At 40.1% G+C, this 21,347-nt stretch overlaps 1 protein-coding gene across 1 annotated transcript; it reads left to right on the top strand.

Annotated features, from left to right (window-relative positions):
* Positions 1-3,624: 3,624 nt before the first annotated feature.
* On the top strand, positions 3,625-19,978 carry LOC148097946 (uncharacterized). Its single transcript, XM_087831077.1, has 10 exons — positions 3,625-3,673; positions 3,891-3,995; positions 4,099-4,266; positions 4,387-4,503; positions 4,801-5,640; positions 7,231-7,451; positions 7,674-7,897; positions 8,010-8,194; positions 18,294-18,410; positions 18,708-19,978. Exons 1-10 carry the CDS (start codon positions 3,625-3,627, stop codon positions 19,976-19,978), a joined length of 3,297 nt encoding a protein of 1,098 aa, XP_087687203.1.
* The last annotated feature ends 1,369 nt before the right edge of the window (positions 19,979-21,347 follow it).

Below are 21,347 nucleotides of genomic sequence, written 5' to 3'. Positions count from 1 at the left end.
TAATGTGCTGAAATGTTATTAATGTAATGTAATTCTGAATATTGGAATTTAAGTTCCAGAGAAGAGCCAGCATTTAATGGTGTGTGGATATCCCGCCCGTCACACCCATCCACAGACAAACCTTAGACTCAGTTTGTCTTCATTTGACTGTAATGTAATGACTAAGATGTTGTGTCATATCTACTGTTCCAAATGTGACTTTATAAATAACTTCTTTAACCAAATTAATTTCTCCCAAAAGCATTCTAATAAAGATATCAAACAAAAGTCAACAAAGTCCAGGTCAACATTATGAGCCAGAGAATAGTCATAAACAATTCTGCGCCCTCTCTTTCTAGTACAGGCTCACTGACAGCAACACTGCATCCTGATGGTGGCAGATTTTACAGAGCAAAAATACAATGTGACTCTGCCAGTGTTTCTGAAAAATACAAGCGCTTCCATTGAAGTGTTGCTATATTACTCATATTAAATACATTTTAATAGAAAAAAAGAAAATAAAAATGTACATTTTTGTAAATTCCTTATACATAACACTAGTATTTGTATATACGCACTGCACAAAAACATTAAAGAAACAATTTGAAAATGCCCCATCTCAGTGGGATTTTTTTGCTGTATATCTCTCAAATAAAAGACACATTTAAAATCAAAGTGAACAAAATGATGCTGTAGGCTAGTTCATTTTGAAGACATTCAATGCAGCATTAGTATCAGTATCAGTAGTTTGTACGACCCCCATGTGCTTGTATGCATGCCTGTAATGTTAAGACATGCTTTGTTCACGGCATCACTGAGATGCTGCATGAGGCTAATAATAATGCTGAGGCTGGGCATTGACGGGCACCAGGAGGAACCAGGATGCACAGCAACAGAGCAGGGTCTGACAATGGGCCCAAGGATTTCTTGATGATACCTAATAGCAGTCAGGCGGGCGTTGCCTAGCTTGTCGAGGTCCCTCCAAGGATATGCCTCCACAGACTACCACTGACTAATTAGCAAACCAGTCAGTTGAAGGCATAAGAACTGGTTTGGTTTAGCCAACAGGGCTCTATGGAGCTGAGAAGAGTACAGGACCCACTAGAAGACGAAAAGTTCTCAGCACATCAGAGGCTGCCTATCTCCCTCTCTTGACCACAATCAGTTTGTGTACACACTAAATCAGTTCACGGAGGATGCCATCATCATCACCCTTCACAGAATGCTGAGCCATCTGGAGAACAGGAAGTTCTAAGTGAGGATGCATATACTTCTCTTATCTGTTATTTATTCTTGCTGCCCTGTTTGTATTCTATTTTATTCCATGCACAGTTGGACAGTTGCATAGCCATTCGTTGAAAATGTCCATTATGTTTTTTCCCCTGCAGTTTCAGTCAAAAAACTTCCTTTTATAGTTCATGTTTGTCACACAGTAGTGTTTCAGATGTTTCATCTAAGACATGGAAACAGAAAGGAGTAAAGAAATAGTAAAGAGAAGCATATATTAAAAGATAACTCGGGTGTGGAATAGGTGACACACCAGGGCATTAGCTGAAAAATTACTGTAATGGCCAAACCCTTAATTGAGTGATTCAGAAACAACCTGCGTTATTTCTGTGTTAGTCCATAATAGAACAAAAAGAAGGTGTGTGTGACAAATGATCATACTTGATAAATAACATGCTGTATGTTTGATTTGAATAGTGCTATTATTATGTTACAAAGAGAGCGTGGCAATGACATCTGTTCAACAACAGCAGGTGTGGTAAATTCAGAGAGTAGCACAACACTATGACAGAGTACAGCGTCAGTTGTGCTTCATGATGGTTTTGGAAAACATTTGAGATGGTAGATCATGAGGTTTAGATGATTTCTTAGCTGTTTGAAGCGTGTAAGAGCAAAATGTACAAAGCATAGAAGCATAAACCAGAAAATCATCAATGTTTGAACTAAAAGGCATTTCAGTAAAGTAGCTGAGTAAAAATAAAGTTACTCCACGGTTCAAGTATTGATCTTGATCAGGTAAGGCAGCTGCCACACCTGCAGCAGGTTTTACACCATTGGTCACAAAGCCGTCAGTTTCTCAACAAACCAGATCTACAGGAAAGAATGAAGCAGGTGATAATAATGATAATAAAGAGTGATTAACATGTTTTATATTTTATTCAGACAGTTACCTCCCAGTCATGACTGTTAGTTCTTGCGTCAAGGAACATCTGATGATTTTCTTTCAACTTACACATAAAATCAAACAGATTTCACACCACACTGTTTGTACTGTGTTAGTGAGTAAAATCAAGTTTTCATATTGAAATGGTCAACAACTGGCATTCAAGTAGGAATGAAAACTGTTATGTAGTATAAGCTGATTAAATAGACATCTACAATGATCACTGTTTTTTTCAGATATATTGATTTTGAGATTAAAAACACAACATTTGTTAGCAATTTAATAGTTCTTTTTGCACTTCTTTCTTTTGTTTTATCTTGACCTCTGTAGGATCTCTGAGTTTTGTCCCATGATTTCTCTGTCTTCAGAGGAACTTGTTAGCCTATCTTTATAAACTACATTATTATTTAGCAACTGTGACTCTTTGTTTACAAATGAGGCACCCAGGTACAGCATTTCTAAAAGTTTGCACTATGAGTACATACGTATCAGTCCATTCTTCATTAAAGCTATGGTTTTCTGCATTAACTTTCTACTACTACTTTAACCTGTTAAACACTTCTGCCTGTTTCCACAGAAATTCACTCTAAAAGCACAGATTCCAAAACTGCAAGTTTCGCCAGGCTGTTCAAGACCTAAGAAATTTCAGCTTTGGTATGAAATTGTATCAAATTGCACAACACTTAAGGCTCTTGAGGAATGACATTTTTTCATGCATGTAATATATTCAGGCCAACTCCACAAACTAAAGCACTGTGTGCATTATTAGCCTCACAAATATGAAGCCTAAAATACTGCAGTCGCTCTCTAGTGACTTACTGCAGTACAGGTCATGTGAGTTACTTTATGTTATGTTTATGTTACTTTAGTTACTTTATGAGAGCATCTGGTCCTCACAGTGTGTGCTGATAAAATTCTGGTCCTTGGACAAATGTAGTTGATAACCCCTGATCTATTTAGACACCATTTATCATTAGTAGTATATGTAGAGGACAATACTTGATGTAAAGCATTTAGGCTTGATCTTCATCAGTTGTAGAAAAGTTATTCCAGGGTTGTTTCATAACATTTGGTCCTGATTTTATTTGGAAGTGTCAGCTGTTATAAACAAATTGAACTGTATGAACAAAAAGTCAATTATGGTTTCAAAGTCAAAATTAAAGATGATGGCTTAATGACACAAGACACAAGGTCATTCACATTTGTTAAAAACATAATAATGTAAAAAATAATTCCTGTGTTTTTTGTGATGCACGAATACTTGTTGTTGAATTGATGAGGAAAGGTGTGGTAAGGTGCTGTGACATAATGATATGACGAAAGAAGATTTAATTGTATGAATGGTCATGCTGTAAAAATGTAATCACATACAAATGTGAGGTCATCCTGTTCAGTATATAAAGTGCAGTGGTGCTCCTCAGCTTTAGTATCACAGTCCAGGGAAACTAATCTGCAGAACTGACCTATTCATCACAATGAAGCTGCCGTTTTCTCTGTTTCTCCTCTGGGCACTCTCCACCACAGGTAACTACACTCATTTCACCTGCAGGTAGAAGAGAGTCTAATTTAAAGCTCCAAATCTTTTATTTAAATCTTACATTGTAATTTTTTTTCCAAAGTTAGCGAGTAGAATTGACTCAACTGCAACCTGCTGTAACCCAATCTGAACTTTCAAAACATCTCATATTTGCTATATATTTAAATTGTGATCATCATTTTTGTGTTTCTCTCCTGATTGCAGCTGGAGCGCTTCTGTGCCAAACCTGCTTAGATTCAACGTGTTCAACCACAGTAGCAAATACATGCTCCTCAGCGGAACCAATGTGTGTTACAGCTACCATTCTAGGTAATGTTTTCTCATATCATATTTCATATTTTCACCAAATTACATCCACTGTGAAGCTATTTGTGTTCCATCAACATTAACAAACTGCACTTTGCCTTTGTAGCTACTTCATCTGGAACTACGACAAAACAAATCTACAAGGCATGTGCAACTTCCTCCCTGTGTCCAGCCATAACCCCTCAGACATTTTCAGTCGACCTGGGTTTTCAAAGTGCTCTGGCTTCTGCTCAATGCTGCAACACAGATAACTGCAACTCAGCAACTCTACCAAGTAAGTTAAATACTACGCTGCTCATTGATGACAAAAGAATAATATAAAGAAATAAAAACAATAATCTGATGTTGTAAGAGTCTCTGTTCTGAAATGAAATGTCCTCCTTTTCTGTTTCAGATCCTGCTTCTCAGTCAAATAATGGCAGAGAATGCAACTTTTGTGACCCTTCCACTCGTCAGTGCTCCTCCACATTACAGTGTCAGGGAGTGGAGAACAAATGCTTCCAATCAACCAGTGAGTCTTTATGTTGTATCAGTTGTGTCATCGGTTTTCTATCAAAGATGATTTCAAATTCTTTTGTGACACATCTGACATATAAAACAGCGAAAACTTTTACCCTAATTTATACTAAATGTTATCCTTGGGTGTGAAAGTTACTGTGATAAGATTTTAAATTTCAAGACTGGAAGTCAGACAAACACATTAACGTTTTAAAAAGCTGTTAAGTTGTTTTTTGCATGAAATATATTAAGCTTCCTGGAAAGTAGCCAATTTAAAACATATCCTGAAATTCTTCTTTTTGATCTGCAGTCAAAAGCAGCACCAGCACGTATCCAGGTTACGGCTGCGCATCTGAAAACCTGTGTGCAGCTGCTTTAAGCCTGGGTTCTCTACCTTTCATGCAGAGTGTTGGTACAGTATCAGGTGTTGCCTGTTCTACAGCACCAACTACAACTGCTGCCCCAACTACAACTACAACCATCGCAACAACTACAGCCACCACCCCAACTATAACTACAACCACCACCCCAACTACAACTACAACCACCACCCCAACTACAACTACCGCCACAACTACAACCACCACCCCAACTACAACTACAACCACTGCCACAACTACAACCAATACCCCAACTACAACTACAACCACCACCCCAGCTACAACTACAACCACTACCCCAACTACAACCACCACCCCAACTACAACTACAACCACCACCCCAGCTACAACTACAACCACTACCCCAACTACAACTACAACCACCACCCCAACTACCGCTACAACTACAACCACCACCCCAACTACAACTACAACCACCGCCCCAACTACAACTACAACCACCGCCACAACTACAACCACCACCCCAACTACAACTACCGCCACAACTACAACCACCACCCCAACTACACTTACAACCACTGCCCCAACTACAACCACCACCCCAACTACATCTGCAACCACCACCCCAACTACAACCACCACCCCAACTACAACTACAACCACTGCCACAACTACAACCACCACCCCAACTACAACTACAACCACCGCCACAACTACAACCACCGCCTCAACTACAACCACCGCCTCAACTACAAGCTCTGCAGCTACAACTGCTACATCAACTGCAACAACCACCTCTACAACCAAAAGTGACGCTTGTTCTATCAGACTGGGAATGATCCATCTGCTGCTTGGACTCCTTCTCTTTATCTTTCATTAAAGTCCTGAATAACACAAAAACAAACAAAAGAACATATGATGCTTTAACAAGACTCAAAAACCTTTTGGATGTTGACCTTGTGTTTACAAACCACTGTTAAAGTAAAGTCAATGAAAAAAGGTGATAGAGTCTTGTTGAAGCTGACTTGGAATAAGTATGTAAGACTTCTTTGTATGTTGTCATGATGGACAATTATGTCCATTATGTCCAAAATAATATAATAATATAATAATTATACTAAATGGGTGATACAACTGAATCTTTTTAGCAATAACTCAGCATGATTTGGAAATTTGGAGAATTTCTATTTCTTATTTATTCATTTATTTTGCTTTGTGCTTTTTATTTTCTGCATTTCTCTCTCTCTCTCTAATCTGATCTATATTACTAGTGATCAATGGTGAATCTAAAAATACCTAAAAATAATCTCTTGCCATCCCTAGTGTAGCGTATCCCTAGTGTATTAGGATCAGTTGTTCTCCCCTCCTTTGTGTGATTACCCAATTACCTTGTGTGTGTATATTTAGTGGGTGTCGGTCTGTGTTCGTTGTCGGCTCGTCTGCGTTCATCTGTGTTTCTCTGCGTTTTTGGTATCCTCCGTCAGTCTGCGTCTCTCTGCCTTTCACCCCGTGTCCTGAGGATTTCTAGTTGCTCTTTAGTTTTCCCATTTTAGGTTTCCATTAGTATGTCTCATGATTCGTTGGCTGTTCCTGCCACTGTCACCTGTAAATAAACTCTCACTCATATCATCAGTCGGCTGCCTGCATTTTGGGTCCTCCTTTCATTCCACAACACGACTGCTGCTCCAGCCGTGACATTTTAATGATACTGAGGTATCCAAATAATATAATTAAATGTTTAAAAAAACAAGAAATGCCTTTTTAAAACTTTATGTGAAATGTAATTTAAAAAAAATGCAATTTCTGGTGTGGAATAAATTAGGATCTAAACAAAAAGTTTTCCCTCTAACCCTTGCGGCCGGTCTGTCCTTCAAGCTCAGGTCCTCTACCAGAGGCCTGGGAGCTTGAGAGTCCTTACAGTGATCTCGGATGTTGTTCTGGGATCTGCTGGAGCCACTTGCCTAGCTTGGGAGTCACTTTTTACCTCTTAAGCTACAGCCATCACATGGCCTAGCACCCACCCCAGGAGGCCCCTCGGAAAGCTGCAACAGCCAAATATCTGCAGAGAGTAAGGCAAATCCTGAGGAGTCAGTTGAATGGGAAGAACAACAAGTGGGCAATCAATACCTACGTCCTGCTGGTGATCATATACCTTGCTGGAATTATCAGCTGGCCAAAGGAGGAGATAGAAGCCACTAACAAGGAACCACCTCACTATGCACGGAGGGATTCATCCCAAGTCCAGTATCCTGAGACTGTAGGGTAGGTTCAGCAGATGGAAGGTGCCCAAGGAGTAGTAAGACTGAGTGTTAGAACCATTACCCACAATGAAACAAAGAAATCCATAAATAAATCAGGGAGGTGACCACAACTGATATTTTGCTTAGTGATTATCTCAGGCGCCAGAAACCAGGGAAAGAAGAGGCACAAGAGGACAGACCCTTGGAAGGACAGACCCCTGTATAGCATGTACCACCAGCTGTTAGAAGAAGTGGCAGAAAAATCCTACCAGTGCCTGGACAAAGCTGGATTGAAAGACAGCACAGAGGCACTACAAATGGTAGTACAGAAACAAGCTCTAAGCATAGGTGTGGTTCTACCGCTCCAAGCAAGTCCCAAGGTGCACGCTGTGCAAAGATGACCCTGAGACAATCCAGCACATAACAGCAGGGTCATATTAGGCAGGGCATACATGGAGCACCATAACCAACTGGCCTGCATAATATACAGTAACATCTATGCTGACTATGGCCTGGAAGTTCCAGTTCATTCCAGTTTAAAATGCGATATGTCTCCTAGGGTGATCGAGCATGACTGAGCGAAGATTGTGTGAGACTTCCAGATAAAGACAGACAAACTGGTGATGGCTAAGCAACCAGACAAAGTAGTGGTGGACAAGCAGAAGAAATTGGCCATAGTAACAGATGTAGCTATATTAACAGATAACAGCATCAGGAAAAAGAAATGTGAGAAGCTCCAGAAATACCAAGGGCTGAGAGAGGAGCTCAAGAAGATGTGGAGTTTGAAGGCAACACTGGTTTCTGAGGTAACCGGAGGACCTTCAAAGTGGGCAAGTGGCTTTAACAGGTCCCAGGAACAAAATCTGAGATCTCCAAAGGAGGGCAGTCCTAAGGCACAGCATTAGCATCCAAAACTCACCTCCTTAATTTCTCTGCAGGATGCTTTTCCTCAGTGGTCTGGAAGAACACAATGCTCAGACATCTTACCTGGCTGCCCCTCTGCTCAGCCAGATCACTGCAACAGGAAGAAAATGTCGGACATCTTGGCTCATTCATTTCGCCTCTCAACTCCATACTCACCTGGTTGCATCCCCCTCAGAGCACATTACTGATCACTTTCCAAGTAAGCATTATCTCTAGTAATGACTCATCTTGCTTTTGGTATTCTCTGCCTGATAATAATCCGCCTCTCCTTCTGTTGCAGTAGGCTCCACACCTGTGACTCTCACTCCCTGCTGAGCCCTTGTGGGTAGAATTACTGAGTTAAAAAAAAAAGACTTGTGGGTCCACTTCACATACAAGGCAACTGGCCTTCTGACAAAAATGAGAGGGGAATACATTTTTTGATTTTTGATTATTTTGCTCAAGGTGCTATTGATATGAAGTAACAACCAATCCAACCCAAACATGCAAATGATTTAAACCATAGATTTAAACATGGTGAAGCATTGTTTAGTTTGGGCTCTGTCACAGAGGCCCCTAAATCCCTTGTGCATGCACTGCAAAAGTGTCATGATGTTAGTACAAGAGCCCCACCGGATTTGTCTGGCCATGTGAGAGTGAGAGGTAAGCGAGCATGTTGCATTTCAGGTGGTGTAATGAAAATAGTGGCCGCCACCTGTTCTGAGCAATATTCAGGTGCTACCGTGTTATTTGAACCCAATGATGTTAATTTGCCTGCTGGACTTTTAGCGTCCCCTGCATTGGTTCGAGTGGTTAGAGGTACTGCATACATACCAGTTGTTAATGTAGGGACCACAGCGGTTGTGTCTTAAGTTATGTCTCAGTATAGTGCAGTACAGGGAAGTAAAAGTGTGGCAGTACAAGGTGCAAGAGCAACACTGAGTTTATACTCTATGGCTTATGTTGGATACAGTTTGAATCCACAGTCTTAGGCTTAGTTTTCCTGAGATGGATAAGGTCTCAAACTAAAATGTTTTTCAGTGGAGAGCTTGACTGAAGTTTTCTTCTAGTTTAGTACTTGGCTTAATGGATGTCTGGGAAACCAGCTGTATTCTTTTTTAATATTATGAATATATTTGAAATTCTCTGGCACTGTTTTTTCCCCCTTTCTGTTAGACTCCATTCTGCTCCGTCATTAAACGGGCTACAGTGTGTTCTTCCTGTCACTTTACAATATTTGACTTGCTGGGCTCACATCCTCATTTTATGTTTGACAGCTTTTTAGTAGGTAAAGGCGAATGGCTTGGACATGAATTGATGAATTGTCTTGTCTCAGTGAGATGAATCCAACTGGTGTACCTAAAATAATGCTTTACACGCCAACATTTGTTTACTCTTCCAGCAAAGTTTCTCACAAAATTCTTGTTAAAATCAGTAAAAAAAAAAAGTTCCCAGAAGATGACAAATAGAACAGATGGATTAGAATAGTGGCCACAAGGGAAAAACATTATCTGGACATCTTGAGAATTTTTACAAAATGAGACTGCTGTAAGAATGAAGAAGTGTATTTGTCTATTTTTAGATATTTTAGTTTCTATTTTGAAACAGATTTTTTTAAGTACTTATTGTAAATATATATTTTATAATTGTTGAAAACCTTGGAAATTTAACTAAAGCTTTCACCAGCATGTTTAAAAACAACATGTGTGATTTTATGTCCAAAATATCTGTTCAAGTGTTTTTGGTTTAATGTAATACCAATTTGTACCACATGATGGTATGCTGAGTCAATACAACCCATTAAGAACGTGTTTGTATTTACTAGGTTGGCCTGGGAAAAGGCTCTTGACGAAATAAGGAAGCTATTTTAGCTAGGCTGCTACGTCATAAAACACCTTACACACCCACTGGTAAAACACACCCTGCTGGTTAATGTTGCAATTTCATACTGGAGAGGGTTTTTGCTTAAAGCATCTTTAAATACTTCCTTCTGATTTGAGGAAAATGAGGAAAAAAAATATTTCTATAAAGATTAAAATCTGAAATGATGATTTTTATCTACAGTGCTATCAGGTATCAGCACTTCAGTTCCAGTCAAGAACTGCATGTCTGAAAACATCTGTACAGCAGTGTCCAGCCTTTTAAGTCTCCCTGTCTTGAATCTTTGGAACGTCAGCTGTTGTAATAACAATTTGCGTAATACTGCTCCAACAACAACTACCACGTTCATCTTCTATCTGGACTCATCTATATTATCTATTAGAAGAAAACAAAAAGGCTTGATACACCTTGTGAAGCATCAGAAAGGCTCAGAAAACCCCTTTTTCAAGACCTGATTTGGCTTACGAAATCCAGATTTAGATAAAAGAGGCTGGAGTCTGTCTGAAGCCGAGGTACAATAAAAAGGTATCAATATAAAACAAATTAAAAAAACTGCATACATACCAATATTTACTCGATATATCATACTTTCTGCATATTTTCTTTTGTAGCAGGAAAAATAGTATCAATATCTGAATATAATGAAGATTTAACTGAAACAATACTAAAGACTTTACAGGGATGAACAATCTACTGCATAAGGGATTCTGCATAAAGGGCTCTCAATGTAAAACCAGTAACAAAATAAATAAAATCAGATTTATAAATCAAAAATATATAAATAAACACAAGAAAAAAATCTGTTTGAAACTGATATGAATTTTATTTCTTGTTTTGTTTTTGTCATGTTATGCTGGTGGTCATACTTAGGCCAAACAGAATACAATACAAAATGAAGAAATAAAAACAGAAACATTTCCATGGTGTCCAACCTGTGTTTGGTAATGATTGTGTGCGTTGATATATCCTCCAATCCGTACTGGCTGTTAAAGTAATGGCACAAAAATCCACACACTTATGGTACAAAATGTAGCTTTAAGAGCTATGAGTAAGAGTAATGATAAGAGTTGTGAAAGCTATCTGAATCGTAGATTATCCTTCGGCAATGTCACTCAGAAACAACCTATATATGATGAATTCAGCTCAGATGGCTAGATGGAAGTAACCTTCCATGAAGGTTCTTCTTGCTCCTTTTCTTTCCCCAGTTTCTGCTCCTTGAGGTATTCACTGAGGTATTCAAGCACCTGATCAGTTGTGGCCATCTCCCTGGTGTACTCATGGATTTTTTGTGTTTCATCCTGGACAGTGGTTCTTACACTCACTAGTCCCTGGTCACCTTACTGCCGCTTAGCGTACAGCTCGGGGTACTGGACTCTGAGTGAAACCCCTCATGCATAGTAAAGCATTTTCTTGTCTTGATGTCAGTGGCTTCTGTCTCCTCCTTTGGCCAACTTAATATCTCAGCAGGGTATCTAAAGGGTATCTAAAGACCAATATGTGTCGGTTGGCCAGATTTTGTACTTCCCATTTAGCTGACTCCTCAGGCCTTTTTCTCGGTAGGTATTTCATTGTTGTGACTTTCCTAGCAGCCTCGCCATGGGTCCCATGTACCTGTGGGATTCCAAGGTACTTGTAGCTTTTCTTATGTCTGCGATGTTGTCTTCTGGTAGTGCAATCCCCTCAGTTCTGACTACCTTCTCCCGTCTGAATGACATTCTCATGTCATTGCTGTAGATCTTAGTGGTGTGGATCAATGAACTGGTATCTCGTTCTCGTTCACTACTGGCGAACAGCATTATGACATTCAATTCCTCCATTCTGTTTATATTTATTTTGCATTTTGCACCAAGGGAGTGGCACTCCAATTTCGTTGTACTTTGTACAATGACAATAAAGGCTATTCTATTCTATTCTATTCTATTCTACAGTCAGTTACAATAACTTGTACTGCGTACTAGCTAGCATGACGGACTTTCTATACAGCTGGGTGGGTGCTATGATGTTACTGATAGTGAATCATCCCATATTCAGAAAAAATATTACGCGTTTCGCATTGAGCTGAAAAGAAACGCGATTTGTCCCGGACTTTAGCTAGAATAGAAAAAAAGACACAAAGCTGGAGTTATTCTGCGTTATTACGCTGCAGCTGCCTCTTCTTCTCTCATTCTCACCCTCTCTCTCCTGCTGCTACTTCAATCATGAAACTGATCAATGATCAGCTGATCGGCTTTTCTCTCGTGTTTGTTTATCGCCCACTTTGCGCCAGAAAGCAGAAACCGGCGGATGTTGCGCTAAACAACAGCAGCACGTTTAAGCTTGATCAGCTGTTGTTAGAATTTATTTAATATTAATTTCTAGATGTTTGCTGGAGCTACAGCTGTAAAGGCTGCTGGTCATGATATTGGTTTGTATATCTGGTGAGAGGGAAACATGAGGATGAAACCAGGAGATGTCCTTACTGAATCATCAGAGCTGAACAGGTGATGGAGAAACAGGTTTACCTTTCAGGTGACATGAATGAGTTGAAGGGAAGTTATGAACTGTTTCTGAGAGACAAATAACACCAGGATCCTTTTCTATGTAGCTGACGGCTGGTAACTTGTGCAGGGACGGATCTAGCAAAGTTTTGCCCATCCACAGACAAACCTTAGACTCAGTTTGTCTTCATTTGACTGTAACGTAATGACTAAGTTGTTGTGTCACATCTACTATTCCAAATGTGACTTTATAAATAACTTCTTTAACCAAATTAATTTCTTTCCAAAAGCATTCTAATAAAGATATCAAACAAAAGTCAACAAAGTCCAGGTCAACATTATGAGCCAGAGAATAGTCGTAAACAATTCTGCGCCCTCTCTTTCTAGTACAGGCTCACTGACAGCAACACTGCATCCTGATGGTGGCAGATTTTACAGAGCAAAAATACAATGTGACTCTGCCAGTGTTTCTGAAAAATATAAGCGCTTCCATTGAAGTGTTGGTATATTACTCATATTAATCAAATCAAATCACTTTTATTGTCACATCACATGTGCAGGTACACTGGTACAGTACATGTGAGTGAAATTCTTGTGTGCGAGCTTCACAAGCAACAGAGGTGTGCAAAGTACAATAACATAAGAACAAGCAAATATAAGAATGGCTAAATCTGAGAATTATATGAATAAATAAATATATGTACAATATAAGAGTGTATGCATATTACTGAATGTGTATACTAAATATGTATATCTACGTGTGTGTGTGTGTGTGTGTGTGTGTGTATACATATTTTACAAATTAAATAGAGTAAAAATAAAATAAATATATAAAATATACAGAGGTTGGTAGTTGGATATTGTGCAAAACCAGTGGCATTTATATACAGTATGGAGTGCATAATGTTGAAGTTCCAGTAGTGAGGTGTCTATGAAGTGTTCAGCAGTCTGATGGCCTGATGGAAAAAGCTGTCTCTCAGTCTGCTGGTACAGGACCGGATGCTGCAGAACCTCCTTCCTGATGGAAGTAGTCTGAACAGTTTATGGCTGGGGTGACTGGAGTCCTTGATGATCCTCCCCGCTTTCCTCAGGCACCGCTTCCTGTAGATGTCCTGGAGGGAGGGAAGCTCACCTCCAATTATCCGTTCAGAGCACCGCACCACTCTCTGGAGAGCTTTGCGGTTGTAAGCGGTGCTGTTGCCGTACCAGGTGGTGATGCATCCAGTGAGGATGCTCTTAATGGCACAGCGATAGAAGGTCCTGAGGATGCGGGAGCTCATGCCGAATCTTTTCAGTCTCCTGAGAAAGAAGTGGCGCTGTTGCGCCTTCTTCACTGTTTTGTTTGTGTGTACCGACCATGTAAGATCTTCAGCCAGATGTACACCAAGGAAGCGGAAGCTGCTCACTCTCTCCACAGCAGCGCCGTTGATGGTGATGGGGGTGTGTACTTCTCTGCACCTCCGGAAGTCCACTATCAACTCCTTTGTCTTTGCGACGTTGAGGGTGAGATGGTTGTCTTGACACCAGTAGGTCAGGGCGCTGACCTCCTCCCTGTAGGCCATCTCATCACTGTTGGTGATAAGACCCACCACTGTAGTGTCATCCGCAAACTTCACAATGATGTTGGAGGTTCTAGTGGCCGTGCAGTCGTAGGTGTAGAGTGAGTACAGGAGAGGGCTCAGTACACACCCTTGTGGAGCACCAGTGTTCAGTGTGATGGGGGATGAGGTGATGCTGCCCAGTCTGACCACTTGGCGTCTGTCAGACAGGAAGTTAAGGATCCAGCTGCAGAGGGAGCTGCTCAGTCCTAGATCCTGCAGTTTCCTGTCCAGCTTCGAGGGAATGATGGTATTGAATGCTGAGCTGTAATCGACAAACAGCATTCTCACATACGTGTCTCTCTTCTCCAGGTGTGACAGGGCAGTATGTAGTGTCAGGGCTATGGCATCATCAGTGGACCTGTTGTGGCGGTATGCGAATTGTAGAGGGTCCAGTGAGTCGGGTAGTGCAGAGCAAACGAAGTCCCTGACCAGCTTCTTGAAGCATTTGCTCACGATGGGGGTCAGGGCTACAGGTCGCCAGTCATTCAATGAGGAGATGGTGGAGGATTTGGGTACAGGGACGATGGTGGCCATTTTGAAGCAGGCTGGGACTACAGACGGAGAGAGGGAAAGGTTGAAGATATTAAATACATTTTAATAGAAAAAAAGAAAATAAAAATGTACATTTTTGTAAATTCCTTAGACATAACACTAGTATTTGTATATACGCATTGCTCAAAAACATTAAAGAAACAATTTTGAAAATGCCCCATCTCAATGGGATTTTTTTGCTGTATATCTCTCAAATAAAAGACACATTTAAAATCAAAGTGAACAAAATTATGCTGCAGGCTAGTTCATTTTGCAGAAATTTTCAATGCAGCATTAGTATCAGTATCAGTAGTTTGTACGCCTGTAATGTTAAGACATGCTTTGTTCACGGCATCACTGAGATGCTGCATGAGGTTAATAATAATGCTGAGGCTGGGCATTGACGGGCACCAGGAGGAACCAGGACGCACAGCAACAGAGTAGGGTCTGACAATGGGCCCAAGGATTTCTTGATGATACCTAATAGCAGTCAGGCTGCCGTTGCCTAGCTTGTCGAGGTCCCTCCATGGATATGCCTCCACAGACTACCACTGACTAATTAGCAAACCAGTCAGTTGAAGGCATAAGAACTGGTTTGGTTTAGCCAATAGGGCTCTATGGAGCTGAGAAGAGTACATGACCCACTAGAAGACGAAAAGTTCTCAGCACATCAGAGGCTGCCTATCTCCCTCTCTTGACCACAATCAGTTTGTGTATAAACTAAATCAGTTCACGGAGGATGCCATCATCATCACCCTTCACAGAATGCTGAGCCAACTGGAGAACAGGAATATCTAAGTGAGGATGCATATATTCCTCATATCTGTTATTTATTCTTGCTGCCCTGTTTATATTTTATTTTATTCCATGCACAGTTGGACAGTTGCACAGCCATTCGTTGAAAATGTCCATTTCAAGCTGGACATTATGTTTTTTCCCCTGCAGTTTCAGTCAAAAAAATTCCTTTTATAGTTCATGTTTGTCACACAGTAGTGTTTCAGATGTTTGCGTTATTTCTGTGTTAGTCCATAATAGAACAAAAAGAAGGTGTGTGTGACAAATGATCATACTTGATAAATAACATGCTGTATGTTTGATTTGAATAGTGCTATTATTATGTTACAAAGAGAGCGCGGCAATGACATCTGTTCAACAACAGCAGGTGTGGTAAATTCAGAGAGTAGCACAACACTATGACAGAGTACAGCGTCAGTTGTGCTTCATGATGGTTTTGGAAAACATTTGAGATGGTAGATCATGAGGTTTAGATGATTTCTTGGCTGTTTGAAGCGTGTAAGAGCAAAATGTACAAAGCATAGAAGCATAAACCAGAAAATCATCAATGTTTGAGCTAAAAGACATTTCAGTACAGTAGCTGAGTAAAAATAAAGTTACTCCACGGTTCAAGTATTGATCTTGATCAGGTAAGACAGCTGCCACACCTGCAGCAGGTTTTACACCATTGGTCACAAAGCCGTCAGTTTCTCAACAAACCAGATCTACAGGAAAGAATGAAGCAGGTGATAATAATGATAATAAAGAGTGATTAACATGTTTTATATTTTATTCAGACAGTTACCTCCCAGTCATGACTGTTAGTTCTTGCGTCAAGGAACATCTGATGATTTTCTTTCAACTTACACATAAAATCAAACAGATTTCACACCACACTGTTTGTACTGTGTTAGTGAGTAAAATCAAGTTTTCATATTGAAATGGTCAACAACTGGCATTCAAGTAGGAATGAAAACTGTTATGTAGTATAAGCTGATTAAATAGACATCTACAATGATCACTGTTTTTTTCAGATATATTGATTTTGAGATTAAAAACACAACATTTGTTAGCAATTTAATAGTTCTTTTTGCACTTCTTTCTTTTGTTTTATCTTGACCTCTGTAGGATCTCTGAGTTTTGTCCCTCTTTTGTCCCATGATTTCTCTGTCTTCAGAGGAACTTGTTAGCCTATCTTTATAAACGACATTATTATTTAGCAACTGTGACTCTTTGTTTACAAATGAGGCACCCAGGTACAGCATTTCTAAAGGTTTGCACTATGAGTACATACGTATCAGTCCATTCTTCATTAAAGCTATGGTTTTCTGCATTAACTTTCTACTACTACTTTAACCTGTTAAACACTTCTGCCTGTTTCCACAGAATCGCCAGAGTTCACTCAGAAAGCACAGATTCCAAAACTGCAAGTTTCGCCAGGCTGTTCAAGACCTAAGAAATTTCAGCTTTGGTATGAAATTGTATCAAATTGCACAACACTTAAGGCTCTTGAGGAATGACATTTTTTCATGCATGTAATATATTCAGGCCAACTCCACAAACTAAAGCACTGTGTGCATTATTAGCCTCACAAATATGAAGCCTAAAATACTGCAGTCGCTCTCTAGTGACTTACTGCAGTACAGGTCATGTGAGCTACTTTATGTTATGTTTATGTTACTTTAGTTACTTTATGAGAGCATCTGGTCCTCACAGTGTGTGCTGATAAAATTCTGGTCCTTGGACAAATGTAGTTGATAACCCCTGATCTATTTAGACACCATTTATCATAAGTAGTATATGTAGAGGACAATACTTGATGTAAAGCATTTAGGCTTGATCTTCATCAGTTGTAGAAAAGTTATTCCAGGGTTGTTTCATAACATTTGGTCCTGATTTTATTTGGAAGTGTCAGCTGTTATAAACAAATTGAACTGTATGAACAAAAAGTCAATTATGGTTTCAAAGTCAAAATTAAAGATGATGGCTTAATGACACAAGACGCAAGGTCATTCACATTTGTTAAAAATGTAATAATGTAAAAAATAATTCCTGTGTTTTTTGTGATGCACGAATACTTGTTGTTGAATTGATGAAGAAAGGTGTGGTAAGGTGCTGTGACATAATGATATGACGAAAGAAGATTTAATTGTATGAATGGTCATGCTGTAAAAATGTAATCACATACAAATGTGAGGTCATCCTGTTCAGTATATAAAGTGCAGTGGTGCTCCTCAGCCCTAGTATCACAGTCCAGGGAAACTAATCTGCAGAACTGACCTGTTCATCACAATGAAGCTGCCGTTTTCTCTGTTTCTCCTCTGGGCACTCTCCACCACAGGTAACTACACTCATTTCACCTGCAGGTAGAAGAGAGTCTAATTTAAAGCTCCAAATCTTTTATTTAAATCTTACATTGTAATTTTTTTTCCAAAGTTAGCGAGTAGAATTGACTCAACTGTAACCTGCTGTAACCCAATCTGAACTTTCAAAACATCTCATATTTGCTATATATTTAAATTGTGATCATCATTTTTGTGTTTCTCTCCTGATTGCAGCTGGAGCGCTTCTGTGCCAAACCTGCTTAGATTCAACGTGTTCAACCACAGTAGCAAATACATGCTCCTCAGCGGAACCAATGTGTGTTACAGCTACCATTCTAGGTAATGTTTTCTTCATATCATATTTCATATTTTCACCAAATTACATCCACTGTGAAGCTATTTGTGTTCCATCAACATTAACAAACTGCACTTTGAATTTGTAGCTACTTCATCTGGAAATCCGGTCACACAAATCTACAAGGCATGTGCAACTTCCTCCCTGTGTCCAGCCGTAACCTCTCAGACATTTTCAGTCGACCTGGGTATTCAAAGTGCTCTGGCTTCTGCTCAATGCTGCAACACAGATAACTGCAACTCAGCAACTCTACCAAGTAAGTTAAATACTACGCTGCTCATTGATAACAAAAGAATAATATAAAGAAATAAAAACAATAATCTGATGTTGTAAGAGTCTCTGTTCTGAAATGAAATGTCCTCCTTTTCTGTTTCAGTTCCTGCTTCTCAGTCAAATAATGGCAGAGAATGCAACTTTTGTGACCCTTCCACTCGTCAGTGCTCCTCCACATTACAGTGTCAGGGAGTGGAGAACCAATGCTTCCAATCAACCAGTAAGTCTTTATGTTGTATCAGTTGTGTCATCGGTTTTCTATCAAAGATGATTTCAAATTCTTTTGTGACACATCTGACATATAAAAGAGCAGAAACTTTTACCCTAATTTATACTAAATGTTATCCTTGGGTGTGAAAGTTACTGTGATTAGATTTTAAATTTCAAGCCTGGAAGTCAGACAAACACATTAATGTTTTAAAAAGCTGTTAAGTTGTTTTTTGCATGAAATATATTAAGCTTCCTGGAAAGTAGCCAATTTAAAACATATCCTGAAATTCTTCTTTTTGATCTGCAGTCAAAAGCAGCACCAGCACGTATCCAGGTTACGGCTGCGCATCTGAAAACCTGTGTGCAGCTGCTTTAAGCCTGGGTTCTCTACCTTTCATGCAGAGTGTTGGTACAGTATCAGGTGTTGCCTGTTCTGCAGCACCAACTACAACCACCACCCCAACTACAACCACCACCCCAACTACAACTACAACCACTGCCACAACTACAACCACCACCCCAACTACAACTACAACCACCACCCCAACTACAACTACAACCACTACCCCAACTACAACTACAACCACTGCCACAACTACAACCACCACCCCAACTACAACTACAACCACCACCCCAGCTACAACTACAACCACTACCCCAACTACAACCACCACCCCAACTACAACTACAACCACCACCCCAGCTACAACTACAACCACTACCCCAACTACAACTACAACCACCACCCCAACTACCGCTACAACTACAACCACCACCCCAACTATCGCTACAACTACAACCACCACCCCAACTACAACTACAACCACCGCCCCAACTACAACTACAACCACCACCCCAACTACAACTACAACCACCGCCACAACTACAACCACCACCCCAACTACAACTACCGCCACAACTACAACCACCACCCCAACTACAACTGCAACCACCACACCAACTACAACTGCAACCACCACACCAACTACAACCACCACCCCAACTACAACTGCAACCACCACCCCAACTACAACTACAACCACTGCCACAACTACAACCACCACCCAAACTACAACTACAACCACCACACCAACTACAACCACCACCCCAACTACAACTACCGCCACAACTACAACCACCACCCCAACTACAACTGCAACCACCACACCAACTACAACTGCAACCACCACACCAACTACAACCACCACCCCAACTACAACTGCAACCACCACACCAACTACAACCACCACCCCAACTACAACTACAACCACTGCCACAACTACAACCACCACCCAAACTACAACTACAACCACCACACCAACTACAACCACCACCCCAACTACAACTACAACCACTGCCACAACTACAACCACCACCCCAACTACAACTACAACCACTACCCCAACTACAACTACAACCACCGCCACAACTACAACCACCGCCTCAACTACAAGCTCTGCAGCTACAACTGCTACATCAACTGCAACAACCACCTCTACAACCAAAAGTGACGCTTGTTCTATCAGACTGGGAATGATCCATCTGCTGCTTGGACTCCTTCTCTTTATCTTTCATTAAAGTCCTGAATAACACAAAAACAAACAAAAGAACATATGATGCTTTAACAAGACTCAAAAACCTTTTGGATGTTGACCTTGTGTTTACAAACCACTGTTAAAGTAAAGTCAATGAAAAAAGGTGATAGAGTCTTGTTGAAGCTGACTTGGAATAAGTATGTAAGACTTCTTTGTATGTTGTCATGATGGACAATTATGTCCATTATGTCCAAAATAATATAATAATATAATAATTATACTAAATGGGTGATACAACTGAATCTTTTTAGCAATAACTCAGCATGATTTGGAAATTTGGAGAATTTCTATTTCTTATTTATTCATTTATTTTGCTTTGTGCGTTTTATTTTCTGCATTTCTCTCTCTCTCTCTAATCTGATCTATATTACTAGTGATCAATGGTGAATCTAAAAATACCTAAAAATAATCTCTTGACAGAGTGAGCATTACAGTAAGTTTCCACCTCCTTTTGTCAGACCTGCAGGGTTTAAGCTTGTGGTGTTCTCCTCTGTCTTGTGGCAGACAAACTATTTTTTGCACTGGCACAAATAATTTGTGTGGCATATTACTGTGACACCTGATTGTTGTCTAATTTTTGTTTTAGTAGTTTTAAATAGAGGTACAAAAAACTCCAGATGCATTGGCTGCATTTTTCGGTAAATAGTTGTATAGAACTTTATTGTTTACAAAATTTGGGTGTAGGTCTTTAGAATTTAGGAAATTTCTGTAGATCTGCCCCTGCTGATGATAAAGATACAATAAAGCCCTTGTCCTATATCCTTCTGTGTTTCAGTGTTAAACTGGGAACATTTCTGACATATGCTGGTATAGATTAATTTGGCGGTGTGGAGGCTGCTGCTTACAATCCTTTGTGTAGTTTTCACAACCGCTGGCCGAGTCATCTTCTTTGCCATACAGCAGATTCCATGCCACACAGTGATGCAGGAGCACAGGGAACTCTGTACCACACATCTGTAGAATAGTTTTAGGACTGAGTTTCCAAGTCCAGTGTTCCTTCACTTCCTGAGAAAGTAGAGTGTGCCTGTGCACCTTGTTAACCACAAAGAAAAAGTTGTGGTTCCAGATCAGGTCCTCAGAGGGATGTTCAACAAGGTACTTAAAGCTGAACACCTTTTCAGCTGCTCCTCAATGTGTAGGGGTGGAAGGTAGTTTCTGCCCTTCATGAAATGCTGAGACTGGTATCCCTGCACCATCTTTTCAGCCTTTTTACCTCCTGCCTGTATTCAGATTCATCATTCCTCCCCTTCCCAATTCTCACACACTTAATTTCGTAAATGTAAAAGTTAATTACAGTACAATTAACAAAAACCCGAACAACCATGTGAAACGAATACGGTTGAACAGTACGA

The sequence above is a fragment of the Neolamprologus brichardi genome, chromosome 17, assembly GCF_056152115.1.
Source record: "Neolamprologus brichardi isolate AB-2024 chromosome 17, ASM5615211v1, whole genome shotgun sequence".
In the NCBI taxonomy this organism is placed as follows: Eukaryota; Metazoa; Chordata; class Actinopteri; order Cichliformes; family Cichlidae; genus Neolamprologus; species Neolamprologus brichardi.
Note: the sequence above shows the minus strand (reverse complement) of the source record. Positions and strands in the feature narration are given on the sequence as shown.